This window comes from Tasmannia lanceolata, unplaced genomic scaffold (assembly GCF_043159265.1).
Source record: "Tasmannia lanceolata isolate RefF3 unplaced genomic scaffold, GAP_Taslan_0.1 ptg000011l, whole genome shotgun sequence".
Lineage (NCBI taxonomy): Eukaryota > Viridiplantae > Streptophyta > Magnoliopsida > Canellales > Winteraceae > Tasmannia > Tasmannia lanceolata.
In genome coordinates, this window is record NW_027518688.1 from 24,202,501 (window position 1) to 24,225,897 (window position 23,397).

Genomic DNA, 23,397 nt, shown 5'->3' on the forward strand with positions numbered 1-23,397 from the left:
TTGACTTAGAAGACAATTTCCTCTCTATCACTAGGGGTGTTTGCACATGATTACAATTCTGCATAACAAAACGTTTAAGTATTGAATTTAAGTACATTTATTAGCTTAAATACAATATTTTATTGTTCCTGTCCCTAGTAATTTTAATCCCGGACACATAGGATGCTTCTCCTATGTCTTTCGTCTCAAACCTTGAGCTAAGTTTAGAATTAGTTCTTTTAATCATTTCCATGTCATTTCCTGATATGAGTATATTGTCCACATATAGGGATAAGATAATAAACTTCCTCACTCTTCTAGACATATACATATTAGTCAAAGTTTATTAGCCACATAGCTTAGTTCGAGAATGAACTGGTGAAACATCAAATACTGCTGACGTGAAGATTGTTTCAGACCATATAAAGATTTCTTCAATCTATATACTTTTTCCTCAGACCGTATAAAGATTTCTTCAATCTATATACTTTTTCCTCAGACCGTATAAAGATTTCCTCAATCTATATACTTTTTCCTCCCGAACTTACACCTGAAGACCCTTGGATTGGTTCATATAAATGATTTCCTTTTACTCTACGTTGAGAAAAGTAGTATTTACATCCATTTGGAAGAACTTTAAATCCAAATGAGCCACCAATGGCAGTATAATCCTTATTGAAGCAAACTTGGCAACCAGTGAGTAATTTTATCGATTATGCCTTTTCTTTGTGCAAGCCCCTTGGCAACTAACCGGGTCTTAAACTTGTAAACAAACCCATCAGACTTAGATTTATTCCCAACACCCATTTACACTCTACGACATTTCTTCCCTCAGGTAGGTCACATATCTCCCACACCTAATTATTTTCATCATAATCAATTCTCTCTTCCTTAACCATTTTTCAAATCTCGCGATTTTATCGCATCATCAAAGTTCATAGGATCTATATTTCCATTCGTGTCTTTGTCTGCCGAATATATACATTTCATATACAAATTAAGGTAGTAATCGTCTAAATAGGACGATGGTGCTCTAGGACTCTTGTTGCTAGACAATTTGGGTTCTTGATCAGGAATTAATGATTCCGTACATATGCCAAGTGTACCGGGTTGATCTTTAGGTCCTTCATGCATGTCGCTATTAGAGGTTGTTCGCTCTTTGATTGAGGTTATTCCATTTCTAGATCTTCTAGAAATTTCGCACCCCAACTTTCCATCAACCCTCTTTCAGCATGAAAGAATCTATAACCCTTAGATCGTTCAGGGTATCCTATGAATTTACACTTCCATTTTCTCAGATCTAATTTGTTCCTTAGTTCTACTGATATCATTACATGGGCTGTACAACCCCATTTCCTTAAATTTTTTAAATCTGGTTTTCTTCCAATCCATAGTTCATAGGGTTTTTTTCCATTGTTTTAGTCGGTATTGTGTTTAGTATGTACATTGTTGTACTTAATGCCTCTCCCCAAAATACTTTAGGAAGACCAGAGTGTGATAGCATGCACCTTACAATGTTAAGCAGTGTTCTATTCCTCCCTTCCCCCACACCATTCTGTTGTGGCGTAAATGGTATGGTGGTTTGTATCTTAATTCCAAATTATTGACAATATTCGTCAAATTCTCTAGAATTACAGTCACCATCCCAATATGTTATGAGCACCTTAATTTTTCGACCTAACCGATTTTCTACTTTAGTCTCGTAGATACATAGTTATACACTTAATTTATGAGGGTTTTTCCAACTATTTCTATGGTTTTCTATGTCTGATAGGGCAGTGACATTTATTCCGTTCATTTTCTTACATTACTCTTTTTTTTGTAAACAAGGTCCTATTATTTGTCGTTGAAGAGGTGATGAGAAAATAGATTAATTACTCGGGGTTACCAATCCACCTGGATTAGTTGTTATCACCCATATCCTTGCATAGCTAAATGTCTTTTACTTGGCTTTCTGATATATGCCATTACTATCAAAATTATTTTTTGCTCTGTTTTTTCCCATATGTATAGAAACAGTTATATGTTTTATTTTGAGAGAATAGCATTTATCGACATTTTGACATTGCCATTCAAATTTTGAGCCAGGTTAGCCTGGAGAAAGTGGTCTAGAAGAGAAAACAAAGAGGATTAATTTTTTCTACATGAATTATGTTGTCTAAAGCAAAGAGCTATCTTTCAAACTTCTTTTCTGTACCCAATTTGGATGTTGAAGACAATAAAGAACATATGATTTCTGCTCACACAAAGGATAAAAAAGATGCTGGTGAATCAGGTTAGAATGTTTATATTATGAATTTCTTATGAATTGATGTCCAGAAATAACTTACAGCAATAAATATGTGCCATATTCATTTGCACTAGTAACCCCATTATGAACTATTTGTCATGCTTCCTCTTCACTGTTGGTTAGAGTGCCTCGTGGCCTTTTTGAGTTGTTTAAATTTTAAGTGATTTATAATTATGTAGTATTTAGTGTTAAGAGTACTGATGCAGATTTTAGGCCTAAATAAGAGGCATATTTGCCCTTTAGATTTTCTAGGAATTTATTTTCCATGTTATTTAGTTTTTAGGATTTTATTTTCCATTTTAGGCAGTTTATTCTGTTTAGAGTTCTTATTTTAGTAGGCTTCTTTAAGAGTTCATGTTTTAGTAGGATTCTAGTTCTTAGGTTGTTTATTTGCCTATATATAGGCCTCTTTACAGCTTATTTTGTAACTTTTGATGATTATTGATATTGAATAAAGATTCTTCTTCCTCTAATTTTGGTTTTCTTCTTCTCTCTTCTGATTTCTTCTCTTCTCTCCCTAAATTCGTCTATTCTTCTGGTTATTTTCGTTTATTCTTCCCCTATTTTTCTAATTCTATCCCCTTTCGTCTATATCTCTTTCCTTTCCTCAATTTTTCTTCACGGTGCTGCATCAATTTGGTATCAAAGCTAAAGATCCAAACAACTTTTGATCACAACGCAACTTCCGACCAAGCCGCGAATCGCCATCACGCGAAGTCTCCTAATTTTGAGCCGTGAATAGCCTGGAAATTTCGCTCCATAAATCTGTTATCTGAAACTTTTTAAAACCCAACATTAACACCCCTAGAATCTCAGTCCCAACCCAAAGAATCCCTAACCTTGCTGCCCCTTCTTTCCTACCTAAACAGCCACCCAAGCCTACCTTTCACCACCCATCTGCTACCTTTAAATTCAACAGCAACAACCATTAAAAGGCAGCCACCTCCCCTTTTATTCCAACCGGCCAGCACCATTGTAGTTTCATCCTTTGTTCCACACAGGAACCCAACCCTCTTTTAGCCCTCCAAACCAGCCCCTACTACTCTTTTGATTTATTCATAACGGCTACCACCAAAAAAAAAAAAAAAAACTGCAGAAATCAGCCCATATATCAGTCACCTAAAGCCAAATCTTCACTCAGCAAAACCATTCAATAGTGAGTCCCAAACCCATCTCATCAACATCACCACCACAACCCTGCTTCTAGCCTTCCTAACAGCCCACAAGCTCTGAGTCTTCTCCGGCTACAACACATTCCATGAGGAAGGAGACTCCACCGAGTTGTTTTTTGGTAGCTTCCCAAGAAAGGCAACTTCCTTTCGATATATACTTTTAGTCAAGACATAACTTACTCTGCAAGGAAAGTTTAAAGTATCAGGAGAGTTATTGTAGTAAGGTACGTTCTCTTTCTTTAGGTGAAAACTTAATCTGCAAGTTAAGTCAGGTAGAAATAATAGAAGGAAAGAAAGTTAGGTTTAGTAAATAGAAAAGCTAAAGTGTACGTGTGGCTTAGCTTTCTATTGCAAGGCAAGTAGGAAACTTGTCAATGTGACTTGCACATATCTTAACTTACAAAATCTCTCACCCCCCCCCCCCCCCCCCCTTTTCCTTACATTGGGCACCCCCTTATTTTATCTTAGTAGCAGATTCAACCTCCCTTTTCCTCTCTTGGACAGCCCCTATTTTAAGTTATTAAATACCTTATAATTTAAGTGATATATGCCCCCCAATTTCCCTTTGACACCCCTCTCTTTTATCTTTAAACAATTTGACCCCCTCTTTTACCTTTAGGCACCCCCGCAAAAAAAAAAAAAACAAAAAAATCAGGAAAAAAAGACAGAAATTGAATTTTCTCTCTCTTCATTGTCTTTACACTTTCTCTCTCCTCTCTTCATCACATATTTTCTCTTTTCGTTCGAGCCTTTACGCTCAAAATTGGCCCTCGACCTCAACACGAACATCCAGCCTATTTTCAGCAGCGGACAACAGTTTTCGGCACAGTTTCAGGAGCCATCTCAGCCGTTGATCGCGCTCCTTCTTCCGATCATCACCTTTCACTCATCCGATTTCAGATCCGCGATAGATGTTGTGCTTCTTTCGACATGCCAGATAGATCAGATAGTTGATTTCAGTTTTCGACCTCGATCCCTATGCCTCCACCATTTATTCCATATTTTGATGGGTACGACGACAACTATTGGAATGGATGCACCCCCTTTAGCTATTATGAGGATGCATGTTTACAGTGGATTGATGCTCTATGCATATCATGAGTACAATGGCCATGATCACCAAGCGACTATCCAGTGGGCTAAAGAAACTGTGCGACGACAAGCCTGATGCTCATGGGACCAAATGGAAACGTACCGTCGTAGAAGAAGCGAGCCTCCAATCTGTCATTGGAAGGATGTTCGTAATTTTTTATGACTCTTTATACGCTCCAATATCTACGGAGATTGAAGCGTGAAGAAGCAGCTCGACGAGAAGAAGCAGCTCGTCGTGAACAAGAAGCAGCAGCCCATTGTGCACGCGAAGCTAAAATTGAAGCTGAGAATTTAGAGCCGTATGCGTAAGTCAGATTTGCAGAGCCGCTCCACTACTTCATCCGTCTTACCCGTTGTTGATATTCTTACGGGTCTAGATATTAGTATTGATGAGATCATTGATATTGAGCCTTTGATTCCATCAGATTCAGACTCTGGGATGGACGATCCAGAGTTAAAGACTCAGTTGATTGCTGATGTCGACATTGTTGCGCATGATGCTTCTGAGATTTCTGCCGCACCGATTGCCGATCATCTAGAGAGTGAGCTTCACTCTTCTGAGACAGATATTGTGGCAGATCCACGTGAGGCTGATCCATTGCCTGAGTCCGAGCCGAGTGACCAGATTGTTGAGGCATTACCAGAGCATACACAGCACGAGCTGATCATTGAGGATGCCGATTCCATATCATTACATGAGCACACTGATAGCATTGCTTCTCCAGTAGATGCCTCGATCGAGATGATTATGGTGGTCGAGCTCGCCGATTTCTGTGCACAAGATGACCATCTTGATGCTGATCATGGATTGATACTGCCTATAGCTGTTTTGCCGATCCAGGAAGAGTACGTTACGATCTTCCCAGCTAGTTTACTTCTCCAGCGTAGATTCTGTTCGCTTGAGTCTACATGGGCACTTTCTTTCCTCTTCTTCTGTCGACCTTACAGATGCTTCTCCCGATTGTCTTGAGCGTTAGACATCATGATTGCTTCCGCCAGATTACGCATTCTACTACTTCAGTGGATTGTTTACATCTTTGACCCAGGTGGACTAGAACTCGAGGGCGAGTTCTTTTTCAACCGGGGGAGAATGATGCAGATTTTAGGCTTAAATAAGAGGCATATTTGCCCTTTAGATTTTCTAGGAATTTATTTTCCATGTTATTTAGTTTTTAGGATTTTATTTTCCATTTTAGGCAGTTTATTCTGTTTAGAGTTCTTATTTTAGTAGGCTTCTTTAAGAGTTCATGTTTTAGTAGGATTCTAGTTCTTAGGTTGTTTATTTGCTTATATAGGCTTCTTTACAGCTTATTTTGTAACTTTTAATGATTATTGATATTGAATAAAGATTCTTCTCCCTCTAATTTTGGTTTTCTTCTTCTCTCTTCTGATTTATTCTTTTCTCTCCCTAAATTCGTCTATTCTTCTGGTTATTTTCGTCTCTTCTTCCCCTATTCTTCTAATTCTATCCCCTTTTCGTCTATTTCTCTTCCCTTTTCTCATTTTTTCTTCACGGTGCTGCATCAAGTACCCTAGTAGGTGTACATAAACAATTTTGGATTAATATGATAAAAGCCTCTTTAACTGTTGGGTTGTACTGGCATCCAATACTGGTGTTATGATATTTTATTGGTGCTAGTTTGTTTTGCACTTGGCATCATTCAATCATGTGATACTGGCGCACAAATATGAGTCATGGTAAATGGTGGAAAAACCCAAAATTGAGCATGCATAATTTCTGCTGTATGTAGGTGGTTTCCTAGTTGGTCTTAAACTGTGAACTGCCAAACACTCAAAACAAAAAAAAGGTGGCACGCTTGTATAAATTAAAGGCATTTCTCCTTGGGTAAGATACATGTTGGAGTATCATAAAGAATTAATCGCTTGCTACATGATACTGGCTCACAAATATGAGAGTCATGGTATATGGTGGAAAAACCCAAAATTCAGCATGCATAATTTCTGCTGTATGTGGGTGGTACCCTAGTTGGTCTTAAACTGTGAACGGCCAAACACTAAAAAAAAAAAAAAGGTGGTACTGGTACCCTTGTATAAATTAAAGACATATCTCCTTGGGTAAGATACATATTGGAGTATCATAAAGAATTAATCACTGGCAACATACATATGGTTGTGATCAAATGTTGTGCGTTCGTACCAGTTTGTGGTTGTATAAAAAATAGCTGTGCGGGTCCAATTGCAGTATCCGTGAAGGATAATTTCAATATTTGAACTAATTTTATTTTTGTAAAACTTGGACTATTGATTTATGGTCCAGCTATACACCTTTAAATCTTCCTTAACTGATGCCATGAGTGGTGATTCAGTAGAACTTAGCTTTCCTCGCCAGCTTTAATAGATTACCAGGATGGAGTTGGTTGGGTTGAAAGTGGAAGTCACTCATTATCTGTATTTCTTGGATTAAGTGCCCAATAAGAACTAGAACCATCAACAATATAGGACAGAAAATTGGGATATCACTTGTATTTCTTGTTGTGATTTTGGCCCTTACGGGAGGTAGTATACCATGTATGGTTATGGTTCACTGGAGAGTCAGTTTTGATTTTTTTTTTTTTTAATTTTTTAATGCTGTTGTACTGATACTGAATTACTGATATAGATGCTTTGGTTTTTGACACTATAAGCATGCTGCTTGATGAATTTGAGATTAACTGTACTTTTAAATTGACTAATAATGAGGGTGAATAGTGCAATTTTGTGAAACAAGTGGATGAACTGATTAGGGTGGGAGGTAGGTTCAATATCCATTGATGGAACTACTTTCTTGGTGCAGATATGGGTAAGAAAAAAGGTAAATGCTCTGGGAAAATGGCACTAGTCAGTAATGGAAAATATGAGCAGCAAAGCTTGCCAACGCCTTCAACAAAGTACAAGTTTCCCCTTGTTTGGATTGACTTGGAAATGACAGGTAGGCATTTGTTCCATGCCTGTAATAAACTTATTTACTACAAGTAATTGGATTGACATCTAGATTATTTTCCAATTTTATGCAAGTTGAGAGCTATGTCTTTATGTGCTTTGTCACATTGATTGTTTGGTTATGAGCAATTCGAGTTTCTATTTACAAGAAGTTGGTTAACTGCCCGTGTTTCACATGTCTAACGAGTTTCTTATAGGAATGAATGTGGTGCTACAAAAATTGAATAACGACCACAAGTTCTAAACATAAATTTGAACCCCAAACAAAACCAAACACATACCTTAATTAAGGAAAACAATGGAAGATGAAGATGGTTCTGCCTCTGAGAAAAAAAAAGCGGAGAAAAGAATAGAACTCCTTGTATAAAATTTAATTTCGTAGTCAATCAAAACTCTCCAAAGAGGGTATTTACATTATATTAGTAGATTCTTTCCCCTCTAGAACGGTTCCCTTGCTAGAAATAAACATCCTAGACCTTACCTTCAAACTTTCTAAATTTAACAACTCTAAAACACCCTTGAAGTTTGAACAAGATAGGATCCTTTAAGAGCAAATATGGGAACTTTCTATAAAGAGAAACTCAAATCTTCTCCAAAAATATTACTTTCCATCCTAAATTGAAATTACAAAGTACTCATATTCAACTCAAACTTCCTTATTTCAAAATAAAAACTCTAGAAGCTTCAAACAATCCCATCTTCTCCCAATGCATGGACTTTCTAAAACTCAACAAAAAATTCATATAAATTACCAAAATTCATAAAATTTATTTCTTTAGAAGTCATCTTTGGTTGTTAAATTTTGGTGAAGCATCCAAGAAAGTGCAATTCTGGACAGATCTATGTAGGAATAACAAGAGAAAAAAATAGAAAATAGCGCAAAAGCTTCTTTTTTTTTTGGTTGGGGGGGGGGGGGGGGGGGGGCGCAAAAATCACCAATAATGGTACTGCACTACTGCTACAGTTTGAGCAGTTTCTTGGGGAGAAAGCCCTCTACACGAATTCCAAAATCTGTTTGCTATCTTTCATTTACAACAAAAACCACGTAAAATATCTTCATAACCCTATAAACAATCTTGTTCTCAGCCCTACCTATCTCTGTAAATGACTAACTTAAATAAAACTCACTTATATCTTAGGCCCCACCAACTTATAACTTAAGTTCACTTAAGTTATGATTTTTTTTTAAAATGGTAGACAATTTAAGTTTACTTAAGTTATGACGTGATCTAGTATAATGATTATTTGTTTCACGGAGATATTTCATTTTAATGCTTTATTTAGAGTTATAATTCATGTTTTATTAATCCTAGACGTGGGGGTTGTCCACATCAAAACTATGACCCACTTTATTTGCTTATTACCAATGGCCTACTTCCCTAAACCCTCAAGCCCACTTAAAGAGCCTAATAACCCTATTGGCCTACCACCATGGCATATCCATCACTTAGGCCCATAACCCCTTTTTTATATCCGATTGGCTACCTGTATGGTGTAACGACCCGAATTTTTACTGCACTGATCGCTACGGGCAACAAAACATATTTATTTCTATAATTACGTAGCGGAAGGTTAAAGTACATCCTGAATTTACAAAAATCCCAAGTATGACATATTTAAAACCTTTTCACATCTGAGTAGATTGAGACTAGGTTCATCATTTCCGTATTTCCTCAAGTGGCTTTCACACTTCTCATAACTAGGTTCCTCATTGACAAATACTCCCGCATCCAAATTTTCAAATCATGGTGGGAAAAAGTGGGTTAGGAGAGCAGGTATATAGAAGCTTCGACAAGTGGCTGAAATCAATAATAAGAGACAATTCTATAAAAATATGCAGTTTTTGTCTAGAACATAATGAGTCAAAACTAATATTAACAGTATATTTGGTAGAAACAATCAAACCAGATAGTGAAAAAAACAAACCAATTAAAAGCCAATAGTTTCCAACAGTTTCTATTTCCGAAGTTTCCTGTAACGATCAGCCTCCTCCACGACTTGTCCACTTTGGCCTTGGCCCGCTTCCACTTTTGGATAAGTCGACGGTTCAGAGGTACAAACACGTCACATGAGAGATAGACTGTCTCACATTTACTTCTTCCATTTCTTACTTTTCTCATTTTCGTTCAAACTTTTCATGCATATTAAATCCAACATTTATTTTTATTTTCAAGAACATTTCATCTTTTTGAATCAAACATGATTTTACCAGAATCAAACAGTAAAACAGATAAGAAATATCAAAACAACATATAATCATATCCCCATCACTTTCATTGAGAAAAGATACAAGTCGAGTCTAGCTATCACCTGCCTTATCAAACCTGAGAAGTGGGAAATTGAAGATGCTTGACCTTGAAGATGACAACGATCAGGGAGAAGTGGGAATTTGAAGATGCTTGACCTTGAAGATAACAACGATCAGGGAAAAAAATGAGGGAAATAGTAACATGTGAATAGTTTTTATGCATAATAACTGTTATTTTTACTGGGTATTACATATGGTCTATCATTTAAAACCCTAAAACAACTTCTCCTACCTCTCTATTAAATCCTATTGGCCAACTCCATGGCCCACCACTTGTGTCCTAACCTTCCCACCTATATAAAATCCTAATAGCACCCCCTCTAGTTCCTTTCTTCCTGCTCCTTCTCTTCTTCCTCTTTTGTTTCTTTCTCTTCTTCTCCTCCCCTACTTTCACCCTCTCAACTAGGGTCACAGACTCACAGCCACTCCCATCCCCCCCTCTTCTTCTTCTTCTTCTTCTTCTTCTTCTTCTCTCTCTCTCTCTCTCTCTCTCTCTGGTCTCTTCTTCCCCCACTCCTCTTTGCTAGGTTTGTAAGCTACCCCCATTTTCTCACATATTTCTCTTCCCCTTTTACCCCCTCTAGCTCACGATTGTGAGCTTTCCCCTAGCTCTCTTCCCTTTCTTCCTCCCCTTATTTTCCTCCTAAGTCTCTCTAACTTTCTGGCTGAGATCAGCCCACCTTCTTTCCCTCACTCCTCTCTCTCTCTTATTCCCTCTCTTTTCTCGGATACCCCTTCAATAGGAGGATCAAGGCACAAAGACCGATACATCATTCCCAGGTTCGAATCAATTCTATTCTATCCATTTTAGTAGCCTGCCGTCATATCCTCTACCCCTTGAACCTATCCCAGATCTTCTTTACATCCCCTTACCCAACCTTTTCCCATATCTTATTACTTTTACCATCCCTTACCCTAATCCTGTTGCATATTACCATGCCCTAGCCACCCTTATGACTGCAAACTTTTCTGAATATGGTTGTGTAGACACCCAATTTTATCAAGGTGGAACTAATGATAGGTTGTCGTTGCCAAAGTTGGACTACCATGAGATGTTGACACTTGAAGATGCAAAACTCGAGCGTGGGCTTTCTCCAGCCCAAGGGAGCTGATGCAAGCAAAGTACATGAAGAAGCCCATACTTCAACAAAGATGATTTGGAAGACGAGGCTCGATCAAGATCCAAAATTAGCAAGCTGATTCATTATTATTTATGGATTTTTAATGATTTTTATTTAAAATTTGGGTAAAGTTCTAGTAGGTTTTGGTGGGCCCTATGAAAAAAATGTTAATATTGTTTTTATCCAAGGGAAAGAACAAAAAAAATGTGAGTCATTATTATTAGTTTCTCATTTTGTATGGCCTGTAGCAGACCACCTCGGTCCTTATCAATAAATAGTTGGAATTCAATAAAAAAGATAGGGAAATGATTTCACCACTACTGTATTTTGATGAACGCACTTCTCACTTTATTAAAAAGTACGATATGGCTCGCACCGTAGGATGATCCAAACCGTCCATTAGATTGTGCCCCAAAAATCATTTCCATAGGTTGATCCTAACCCTCCGATCTATAGAGGGACTGATTAAGAGAAGTTTCCAAAGTAGAATTCTTAGGTGATTAGAAAAATTGATTTTTAAAAGTATTTGAAAATTTTCTAAATTTAGATCTTTCATATGAGTTAGAAAAAAAAGAGGTAGAGACTTTTTAAAACATCCATCATGATCCAAACCGTCCATTAGATGGGCCACAACCTAAATAGGTTGTCCCCAAAAATCATTTTCATAGGTTGATCCTAACCCTCCGATCACCCTCTATAGATCGGAGGGTTAGGATCAACCTATGGAAATGATTTTTGGGGCACAACCTATTTAGGCTGTGGCCCATCTATGGACAGTTTGGATCATCCTATGGTGCAGGCCATACCGTACTTTTTAATAAAGTGAGGAGTGCGTTCATCAAAATACAGTAGTGGTGATATCATTTCCCAAAAGATATTGTTTTTGTCTAATAGAGAGTTTAATTTTAGAAGTAGATTTTTTTGCATTTCTTGGACAACGACATGTAACACATTGGGCTGCTCTAAAATAGCAATTAGGTTCTCACTATTCAAAAATAAAAAAATAGTATTTAGGTTTTATTAAGGTCGATCGAAGGGCTGAAACTATTCATATACCAATAGGTAGGATTGAACTAAGGTTTTAAGGTATTTTGGTCCTATATTTATGAAGGTTTGATGTACTTTTACAGGCATTAGCATATAGTTACAAAATTTCCCTTTTGGGTTTTGGGTTTTACACTTCTTTGATCGTGTTTTAATTAAATATATTATCATTCTTTCCCTCCCTCTCTCTCTCTCTCTAGCATTGGTTGTGATTTAAAATCAAAGAGCTGTTTGTGTGATTGTTCAGTTCTGTAGCTAGTTTCCTACTTTTGTTGGTTTCCTGGTGGTTTATACTTGCATCATGTACTATAGCATTGTTTGTTTTTACAAGCTTTTATTTTCTAATTTGGCATATGTAGGTTTGAATGTTGAAGTAGATCGAATATTGGAGATTGCTTGCATAGTTACGGATGGTAATTTGACCAAATTGATGGAGGTGACTTCTATTCATTCAAGTTAACTTTTATGTGCTTTTACACCTTAGCGTTTTATCTTTTGTTTTATTCACATTGTTATGTTGTAGGTAGCATTTCTTTGAAGATTTCCATTACGCATTGCTCTTTATTCTTGCTTTGTGTGTGTGTGTGGGGGGGGGGGGGGGGGGGGGGGGGGGCAGCATTCCCTTGGAAGTTATATTTGCTCACAATTTCTGGTGAAGATTAAGATAAGTCGTGGACGCTAGAACTTAACGTCATTTGGATTGCAAAGTAAATCACTCTTACATTTCCATGAAAAAGAATTGAAATTAATATTTTTGAAGAAATCAGATTGAATCGTCACCTTAGTAGACATTTTAACACCACACACAACCTGCTTACCTATTCAACGGACCTGGTTAGCCACTTATAACTTAGAAGCCATTTCTATCCAGCTTCCACTTTCCAAGATTTATGAAATCGCTAAATATGTACTAGGCATGGCCACACACCAATAACCTAGACTTTCATGATCCCATGGATCCTTACCGACAATTTGCATTGCTCTTCAAGAACCACATGAAGTAGATGAAGTGTCCAACACAAGCACTTGAATGTGATACTTTGTCTGAATTGATGAAAAAATGAAAGTCCCTGGTGGGTTCTTCCACCACCCATCATGAAGATTCAACTTGAAAAGCCCATAGCTGACGAGTCCATGCTCTTCAATAAACAGCTCTCAATCTTAAGGTCAGAAGTATCTGAGAAGTTGAAACCCATGGATGATTTTACCCATTGTTTAAAAACTCCCCGAGTCAATGAGTTACTCTCCCACGTCTACTCGGTTTTACCTTGGCCAAGTTCGCATTTGAGTCTGAGATTAGCCCTACCAAGTCAATTAGAACTTTTACTTACCTGAGTTGATGACAAATTGACCGTGTCGATCATTGACTCCTCCAGTTTGACTCTTGTTTACCGTTGTCAAGTTCGTGTCGGAGTCTATGTTTTTAAATACTATTTTAGTATTTTTTGCCACCAGAAAGTAGAATGGATTCAATGTTCCCCAAAATTAGGAGAAAGGGGGTAAATGTCTACAATTTGTAAAGCTTTCAAAATGAATTCCATCGTTGTAACTTCATTAAACAAAACTATCAGAAAAAAAAAACTGTCACACACAAAATATCAGGAATATATGAAGGACCAAATGTTCTTGATGTACACCAGAATTAACGAATGCCTTTTTTTTTTTTGAGAAAAGAATGCATAAATTATTTTTCATCAGTTATTAAAGATAATTAGATAAATGGATGCACAAGGAACTCTAATACATAATAACCACTCTCATGCTGAGATGTTGGACTGCACTAAAAGTCTAAACGCATTTAACCATACAAGTAGATGGGTCACATAGGGTGGATATATGTGGTTAAGTCTGCAGGTGCGTTGCCACGAAGTTTGTCACTTGATATTGATGATGCTGGGTAGATGCATGTGATTAGCTTTTGCAGGACACTTTTCTCCCAAATGAAAGGGTAATAATCAACCACTACGTGCTTGGTTCTAGCACAGAATGTGATTGGAAGAAAAAGTTTGTTTGTTACTTGGTTACATCAATAAATAATGGGTTTTCGTATAAAGGTGTATGAAGTAAAGGGATCTAGATGCTAACCCCAATATGTCTCTAAGGTGAATGCTAGTTAACGATGAGAAATTACCTAAGCGCTTGATCTCTCTGAGCCAGACACGAAGGTATATATACTTACCTGTATTGCCAAGTAGTTCTGTTCCTGTTATATTTTCATGGTTCTGATGTTATCTCTACTCATTTTTCTTTTGAGAAGGCAACAAATATTAGAAAAACAAAAAACCTCGGACGAGGAGTCCAATACAAAACAGAAACAGCAACAAAAGCAAACAGCAAAGGAACTATACACTGCTACTTATCTTTGTGCTATAATCATTTTCCCTACTCCATTCAGTTTTTTCAGTTTTGATTTGAGCATGAAACTCCTCACAAATTTTGCAAAGCAATAGACTTTCTGCCTACTTATATATCATTTTCATTTGATTGGCAGAATTCATGAGAACTATGTTACATAGAATTTTAAATGATTCAAGCTTTGAAAGAAATCTTAATTTTTTTTCTTTTTCTGTTATTTTGAGGGGCTCTTATTTTCTTTTTTCTTTTTCTTTTTTGTAATTTTACTTATTGAGGTTTCTGTTTGAGAAGATTTTTTACATGTACTTTCATGCATTCCCTTCCATAATTATATGATATGGATTGTTATTATTGTGAGATCACCTGCTGTTTCCTTCAAATATTAAATAACTCTTTCCTGCTTAGGGCCCGGATCTAGTCATTCATCAAACCAAAGAGTGCCTAGATAATATGGGAGAATGGTGTCAAGATCATCATGCAGCTAGCGGTATGCGTTTTCTTGACTATAGATGTTTTGTTCTAATGCTATGACATCGTTTAATGAAAGAAAGCATGCTATTTTTAGCACCCGCATTTTTCACAATATTTCATGTCTTCAACTATGCTTTTAACTTTTCAATCCATGCAGGGTTGACGAACAGAGTACTCCAAAGTACAACCAATGAAAAAGAAGCTGAGAAACAGGTCTTCTGGACTTTTTCCTGATCTAAACTTATTTTTCCTTCTATGTCAATACTTTTCTCTTGTGGAAACAATTTCATGTGCTAACAGTAACTGGAAGTTTTGGTCAAACTTTTGTCTTTATTGAATTTTCTTAATCGGGATTTTCTATCCATCTTCGCAGAAAGCCATTTCACGCCCGTCCTTTGCATGTGATGACAGCCCCGTCAATGAATAAGACAAAATGACAGCCACGTCAACGAATAAGGCAAAATCTGCCAAAAAGTCAACATAGGTGGCTGTCATCACATGCAAAGGACGGGCGCGAAATGGCTTTCGGCGAAGATGGCTAGCAAATCCCTTCTTAATCACTCTTTATTGATTGGCTTCATCATCTGACATGTATTCTTGTTCTGATGGTGTTTTTCTTCTGGACTAATTTTTCATTGTTGAGATATCGCTATTGAAAGAGCAAATATATGGTGCTATGTAAAATGAAATGGAGAATAAGCTCATGATGTTTTCAGAATTGTGATTCCAGTGTTTCATTTTATCATTGTAATTGGAAATTTGGAATAACTACTAATGCAAATTTCTGTATGGAATATCCACGAAAATAATGATCTTGACATTACTTTATTTTATTGTAGAATAGCTAAAGTGCATTTCCTTTATATTTATAGATTTCACATCCAATAATCTTCTACAAATGCGGTCATGTGCTTACTTTTTGTAATACCTTACACAATGAATGGATTATTGGAAAATAGATACCAAAAATCTAAATTCAGTTCTAGTCATCAGAACAATTTCTAGATATGGCAAATAATCAGGCATGCGATTAGGTTTAGATGTAGTCTGAAATATGTACGCAATTATGTATGAATACAGAGATTAATCCATACATCCACGCACTAATATAAGGTTGACCTTGAGGTGGTTAAGGAGGATTGCTGGAATTTTTTAAGGACCTATATCTATATGATAGATCTCTCCATAAGATGTCGGGGGTTCGAATCCCTCCTCGCCCTCAACCGGCCCAAAAGGGAAGGAACTTTTCTTATGGGGGTAGGAAAATCATGATTGGAATAGCGGACCCAAAGCTATGTTACTTGGGTGTGGGTTTTTTGTCGAAATGGAATGGCCTTACTTTTTCTTTTTATTTATCTAGCCTTACTTCTTTCTTTTTTTTTATCGTGAATGATTCCATCATTGAATATAGTACGCCTGGTCCGAATCAGGCATATTTGTGTAATTTTGAGTCCAATAATAGGTTCTGGACTTGCAATAGGTTGTCATAATCTGAAACGAACAGGGCCTTAGCTATGTCTCTTTGCCTTTTGTCGAGTTTTGTTATAGCTGCATATGAAATATAGAAACAATGATATCATATGAACATTCCAGCTGTCATTGCATTGAGGGAACCAAGTGGTCATCTTGTTTGCTCTTGATTTTGTTCTTGCTTAATTTGTCATTATTTTGCTACTTCAATTATTTTCATATCCTATCTCAAATTGTTGTAGGTAATAGAGTTTGTGAAAAAGCATATAGGGACATATGCGCCTCATCTTGCAGGAAATTCTGTTTACGTTGACCTTTTATTTTTGAAGGTAAGTAAAAATAATCATCTCCTACTCCTTTTCTTCTATGAGTTCTATGCAATGTTGGGAAAATGTTAATTTTACTCCAAACTCTTTTGATAGTTTGGTACAAATGCACCAACATATATCTCTAACACAATAATCCTTGATTTTTACGACAAAAGACAGAATGATTTGCCTCATTTCTATTCTTCCCATTAGCAATCATTATTTCACTGGTTTTTTGGTACCAAGCAATCGGAATCGTCACAATCCATAGATTATATAGACACAGTAGAGAATGTCTATAATATTATCACAAAATTTCCCTCTTGCAGTGACTAGGATTAGCTTTGATGGACATTGTCTCCCTTTTCTTAAACAAGCACTTTATTATTTGCAGCATATTGGTTTAACTTGTTCCTAATTGTTTTTTCTCTCCAGAAGTATATGCCAGATTTGGCCGGTCTCTTTTCTCATGTACTTGTTGATGTTAGTAGTGTGAAAGCTCTATGTATACGCTGGTATCCCAAAGGTAATATGTCACATCTCTTATTTTGTTATTTGTTTTAATCATTTGCTAAAATGGTATTTGATTTTATTTTTTTTTGAAATGAATGTAAACATGCAATGAAACAATAGCATGCTTCCAAGCATTATGCCTGGCGAGAGACAACCAAGAGAAGGAAACAAAAATTCCCTAGATTTTCATATACGTTACTTTCGTATATCTTAAATTTTCATGATAAATTGATTAGTTCCCTTGAAATTTATTTTTGATAGTGAATACCATTCAGTCAGGACTATTAAGCATTTGTGGATAATACAGTACAGGTCAAATCTTGATGCCACACCATTCAAAGCACCAAGGATTGGAAATTCTCATACTCTATTAATATATGTTACAAACTCACATGACATTTTGCAAAGATGAAAAGCACTGCTACAGAAAGTAAAAGTTTCTAAAACCTATAAAAATAGGTCAAAAATATAGGGCAACAACGAAAGTAAAAAAGACAGGGAGAATATGACAAAATATGACATCTATTTTTTTTGCACCTATACATATTTATGATTGTTAGTGTAAACGGCTTGTAATATGGAATCTCTTCCAATATCATATCCCGGTGTTCCTTTGGGGTGTGCGTGTCCATTCAAAATCTCTTTTGGGTCCAATAATAGAAAGGGTGGAAACAATGCTTGCAACTTTGAAGCATCAATATCTATCAATGTTGATCGAATTACTATGATTAAAGTGTATTTCTAATCTCCCTTCTTATTTCTTGTCAATTTTCAAGATCTCCCAAGTAGTAGCAGGTCATCTGGATAAAAAACAACTTCAATGGAATTTCCTTTGGGAGGCTTAGTGTGGATCATGAGTACAGTATAATCAATTGGAAAGAAATGTGTTAATAAGAAATAAATGGTGATATAGGGATACAAAATCATGAATCAGCAAGAGTGATTCCTGACTCTAAAATCTAAGCCCTTATTTCCCCCCCTAATAGCTCAAATTCACTATAACAGGGAGAGTTTGTGGGTCATTCAAAAAAAAGGGGGAGAGTTTGTAATTTGAGGTGCTTCTATAGAATACAGGTTTTTCTTAAATAGGGCTGACCTAAGCATAATGGTAATTATTTGCAGAGTAGAGATAACATAGTTATCATATTGAGGAACATGAGCTAAGTTATTTATATGCTGTTAATATTTCGTGTTCAGTCTAGTAGGTCCTATCTGAGAATTATTTATGTTTCACTTCATAAAAGCACCCTCAGTCACAACGACATACGATCACATGGGTAGAGGCGATAATTTTGAGGTGTTTTATGCATTCACCACTCCAATCACGACTATGCAGTTCCCAACTCACTATCTCTCAAAACAAGCAGACCAGCACACTTAAATGACCATCTCAGAGGCGATAATTTTAAGGTGTTTTATGCATTCACCACTCCAATCACGACTATGCAGTTCCCAACTCACTATCTCTCAAAACAAGCAGACCAGCACACTTAAATGACCATCTTTCTATGCGTGCTGAATCCACCCACACAGTAGTGACATCATGCACATTAAGCATACAAGGAGAAACAGTCATATTGAACGATCTTTTTATCTTACTCATACGATCTCAACCCAACATGGTTCACAGAATAACACAGAAACTTATGGGAAAAATGCCTTGAAAAAGCACAATTTCCTGTGAGCCACTTTTTCTCTGTTTGCGCACCTCTTATCTAGCAATGTAGCCCAAAACCAAAACCAATGAAAAACAAGTGTTGCTGGTTCAAAGTTTTTCCTTTGGTTGTAAAAGCCACATGGCTACTTTGTTTTCGTGTTTTTCTCTTCGAACCTTTGCTCAGAGATATTACATTCATGGTTGTAATTTGTTGTATTCAGAAACCTCTTCTATGTTAGTGTATTTTGACTAAAAAAGATATCTTGCAAGTGAGGTTTGCTTTTGAGAGTTAGCTTTCCTGCTCAAGTCTGGCTGAACATACAGATGTTCTTAATACTTTGCCACTGTGTTCATGTGTTCTTTAGAAGCTTGACAATTTAGAACCATTCCTTCTATTGTGTGGTTATGATAATTCTTATATTTCGCTGACACCCCTCCCCTGATTAAACAGTTCTTGGATACCAAACTACCGCTGAATTGTTTCCCTGAACCGAATTTTGATTCTAATAATATAACGAAATGATAACTGTTTTGAGGTCTCACATGCAGAGGAAGCCAATTCACATTTCCAATGGTCTTGCCTGTGGTACAGATAATAGAAGAGCTCCTGCTAAGGAAAATAAACATAGAGCTATGGATGACATCAGAGAAAGCATAAACGAACTCAGATTCTACAAGGAGAATATCTTCAAAGAAATCAAGTCAAGGAGTTGATATATTGCCCAGATTTGTGCCCATCTCTACAGATTTCCAGTTTGTGCTCAAAGGTAAGGTCAGCAGCTGCGACCGTCTTCATTTTGGGGCTTCCACCCATGTCAATTTATCACTTTATCTTATGTTGTTGCTTTTATCTTTTACAATACAATGAATGAGAAACTTATGATGTGGTAATGTCTAATTTTAATGGTGGCAATACCAGCTATCTTTCAAAATAATTGTTCTTCTTGTGGGAGTTTAAGAAAGATAACCTTTTTTAAGGATCATCGTATAGATTGCCACATTGTTTGGACATCAGAAGTTCTGCCTATTGCCCTTGGTCTTACCCTCATCAGATGATTATCATCTGGACTGTTGATCAATCATGATGAAAGAGTTTTGTTTAAGATACGTTTTAAGCCATCTAGGCGTTTGGATATATGATTTTATCATCAAGGATTGTAAAATCCAAGATTTAGCTTTGAAATACTGTTTGGATGGATAAAATCCTGGATTTTATAATCCTTCGACTTGGATTTTTGTAAGAAATCCATGTTTTAGAAATCACCCTCCCATCCAGAGATTTCTAATACCTAGATTGGAAAAACCTCACGCGATTCGTCTCAATCTACACTCGACGGCGCCACTCATCCCGTTCTACACTCAACGCCAAGCTCGGGTTTTCATCCAACCCTGCTCTCTTTCTCTCAACCGCTCTTGTTTCTCTAATCGAGACACTTCATCAATTTTTTGAAATGAACACTTTTCTTCATCATTCCCACCTTCTCTTTTGTAGGGTCTGAGGTTCTGAAATGCACGCCTTCTTTGAGACCTGATCTCTGTTATTCTTCTTCATTTAGTTCATTTCTTGTTTCTTGATATGTGACTATGTCGTATTTTTTTTCCCATTTGATTTGTTTCTTTCACCTGGTGATAAATTTTCGAGTTTCGGTTCTTGGATTTGATTTTCTGGTAATTTGGAGGCTTTTTTATTTCTTTGGCAGCTGATATTCGTTTCTTTTTGTCTCTGCTGCTGCTTTCATGGCTTTTAGCATTTGTGGGATTTGATTTTGGGGGGTGTAGGGAGAAATTATGGTTTGTCTTGGATTTTGTTCTCATTCCATTCCTCTGTACGGAGTGAGATTTTTCTTGGTTCATCAATTGATTCATACTCTCATTGAGCTGATAATTATTTTTTGAGCGTTGGCTTGGATTTGCGATTGTGCGTTGAAATATTTTTAATTTCATTGGTTCTGGTGTAGAATGCCTTTTTCCTCTTCTATTTTCAAATATTTTTTTTCTTAAATTATTTTACGGTCTTCTTTTAGAATTAGAAGACTCGGCCAGAATCCCAGAAACAGGAGCTCGAGATCGGGCGGCGGATCCATGAGATGAATTCGTCGTCCTGAGTTTAAAATCCAGGGTCGCATCCAATCAGCAAAATTTTGAATCCTTGAAAATTACAGATATTATCCAAACAGTATATCTTAAAATCCAAGATCGTCTTGTTCACAAATGATATGAAAAACTGTGAAATTCAACCTTGTGAAAGTTCAAACTTTATAATTTTCATGGTATCAGATTAGCCAAGTCTCTCAATCTGCTTCTTCTCTCAACTGTTTTCTCACGACAGGTTGCTCATTCATCTTTCATAGCTAATGCAGATTCCTCCTCTCCTCCCAGGCCCTCTCCTCTAAAATATTTCCAATATGATTCCTCGCGGGTTCTCCATGGCAAAAACATTTCAATGCCGACGTGAACATCTCGTCCTCTCGGTGCAAGATTGCAAGCCGCGAATTGAACACGTAGTCCCTCAAAACCTTCATCTTTTGCCAGTTTGGAATTTGGCTTGGAAAAACTAGGGCAATGGGATGGAAGAAAAACTATAGATGATTGAGGGAGGGATTGAAATTTCCATTTAAGAGAGAAGATTTGGGATGACAAACATCCCTTGTGATTCCTCTGCTAACAGTAACAGTACCTACTCACTGAGGAGTTCTTTTGTCCTCTAGGCTGTGATTGTCTGTGATTGTCTTGGTCCTTATGTGCTTGTTCCCACAAAAGTTGGGATGGCTTAGGGGTTTTGCTTGGCTACATAAGCAATACTCCTTGTTTGGTTGCCGATATAGCATTGAAATCTCTGGAGACTGCATGGGATGTCTCCTGGTTAATCATCGCATGCGTGCTAATGTGTCACCCTTGTCCCCTTCTTATAATATTCAAGTCCAAAACCACAAAAAAAAAGTGGAACTTTGCTTAGATTTCTTAGGAATGGTGTTTTTTTCTCTCTCTCTCTCTGCCCTCTCTCCCTATATCGGTAGTAACACCCTCTACCATTGCTCTACGAGGCTAACAACCAAACACTACTTACCACTATTCCCCAACCTAAGTGAAAATCTAATGCTCGTCTTCTCCCAGTTGACTACTTATTCTACTAGGGCAACTAAGTAGAATCTGGACAGTTCTAGTGGGACGTCTACAGTCATGGTTGCTTTTGTTAGTTATACGAGAAGGTATTAGTCTTTTCATGAAAAGCTTAAAAAAGAAAAAGTGAAAAGGAAAGGTGGGGTGAGTATGAAAGGGAATCGAATCCTTTCCTAGTCGTGGCATCGTGCATGTCACATACTCTTGTCTTGTCCCGGAAGGGCTACATATCTCATGATATCGTGATATTTATAATGCCACCTTCTTTCTTTGTCTTTACCCTCTTAATGCTGTACACAATTAGAGCTTACCTACTTGTTCCCGGTCTACTGGGACAAAATGTAGGACTGGTGCCAATTGTTCCTCACGGAAGACGTACGGGATTTGCTAGCGTCCATAGCAGAAGGCATTTTGCGGATGGCCTGTTGCATGTCAAAGCAGCCACATGGGCTCACCTTTCAGTAGATCTTGTCTTCACTCATGAGGTGTCAAAGCAGCCACATGCAACATGCCATCCGCGAAATGCCTTCTGCGGTGGACGCTAGTGAATCGCTTAACAAAAATATGAAGAGTGTTTTCATACATTATAGCCCTCCTTTGGGATCTAGGATACTCGATCGGATCTTGTGGCAATGTCTAGGTCACAATTTAAAATAATTTCGGACCTTGGGATATCGATCCAATGGACATGGTTGAATCTAGCTGTTGTGAACAAATCTTGCCCATTAACGTTTGGATCCACGGACCACCTGGGTCCATTGACGTCAAAGTCTGGATCCCTTAGATCTCGTAGTCCTCGTGGGTAGGGGTGTCAACATATCCACTTTGGATCAGATCCACTTATATCTTTAGTCACGATCCATTCAAATCTCTTAACAGTCGAATCGGATTCGGAGTATTCTTTGGATTCTACTTCCTGTACTCTGTCATGATCGATTTCAAATTGGTCCGTTCGTCAGAGTGTCTTAGTAGGTCCTACATACATTTTACACAGTTAAAATTTTTGGAAGAGAGAGAGTCTGAGCATGATTGGTAGTTATGAGGGTGAGGCACAACGACGAAGCGGTGAGCGAGGAACTTAGGGTCAATGATTAGAGAAGAGAAGATGGTGACTTGGGATTTGAGAGAGGTATTTGATAGATGAATGAAAAAAAATACTTCAAATAAGAATCGTTCAAAAACAAATGCGTGACTTATTTTTTCTAAAATACTGCTGACCTAGCACCGAAAGTTATAAAAAGTAGGACCAATTACCAATGGGGGACAAAAATTAGGCGGAATTATTAACAGGACCCATGCTTTTCAGAAATTATCAACGAGGGACAAAAGAGGTCTTGTCATTAAAAGTTGGATGAAAATGCCCTTTTTCTTAAGCAACACGTTTTGCTATTCCACTTTTCCCTCTTCTCTCTTTTTCCCTCTTTTTTTTACTTTTTCATTTTCAACTTTGTTTTTTTTACCTTACGAGTCATCTTCTTCATCATTTAGCCACCATTGGAGGCGGGAAATCTCGAAAACTTGAAATGTGAGTTCATTACCATCTATCTCTCTATATCT

General features: G+C 37.1%; 1 protein-coding gene across 3 annotated transcripts in view; it reads left to right on the plus strand.

The window, feature by feature from the left end:
* The window catches only part of LOC143886734 (oligoribonuclease-like), a 21,102-nt gene extending 1,373 nt beyond the window's left edge, over nt 1-19,729 (plus strand). The window contains exons 2-9 of one of the 3 annotated variants that reach the window (XM_077390840.1): nt 2,068-2,254; nt 7,328-7,462; nt 12,306-12,382; nt 14,707-14,788; nt 14,930-14,985; nt 16,485-16,571; nt 16,986-17,076; nt 19,270-19,383. In XM_077390840.1, the coding sequence (XP_077246955.1) occupies nt 2,131-2,254; nt 7,328-7,462; nt 12,306-12,382; nt 14,707-14,788; nt 14,930-14,985; nt 16,485-16,571; nt 16,986-17,076; nt 19,270-19,316 (699 nt within the window). In that variant the 5' untranslated portion in view covers nt 2,068-2,130 and the 3' untranslated portion in view covers nt 19,317-19,383. Of the gene's footprint in view, nt 1-2,067; nt 2,255-7,327; nt 7,463-12,305; nt 12,383-14,706; nt 14,789-14,929; nt 14,986-16,484; nt 16,572-16,985; nt 17,077-19,269 lie in introns of all 3 variants that reach the window. The other 2 variants (XM_077390839.1, XM_077390841.1) reach the window with 2 other exon arrangements.
* Nucleotides 19,730-23,397: the final 3,668 nt, after the last annotated feature.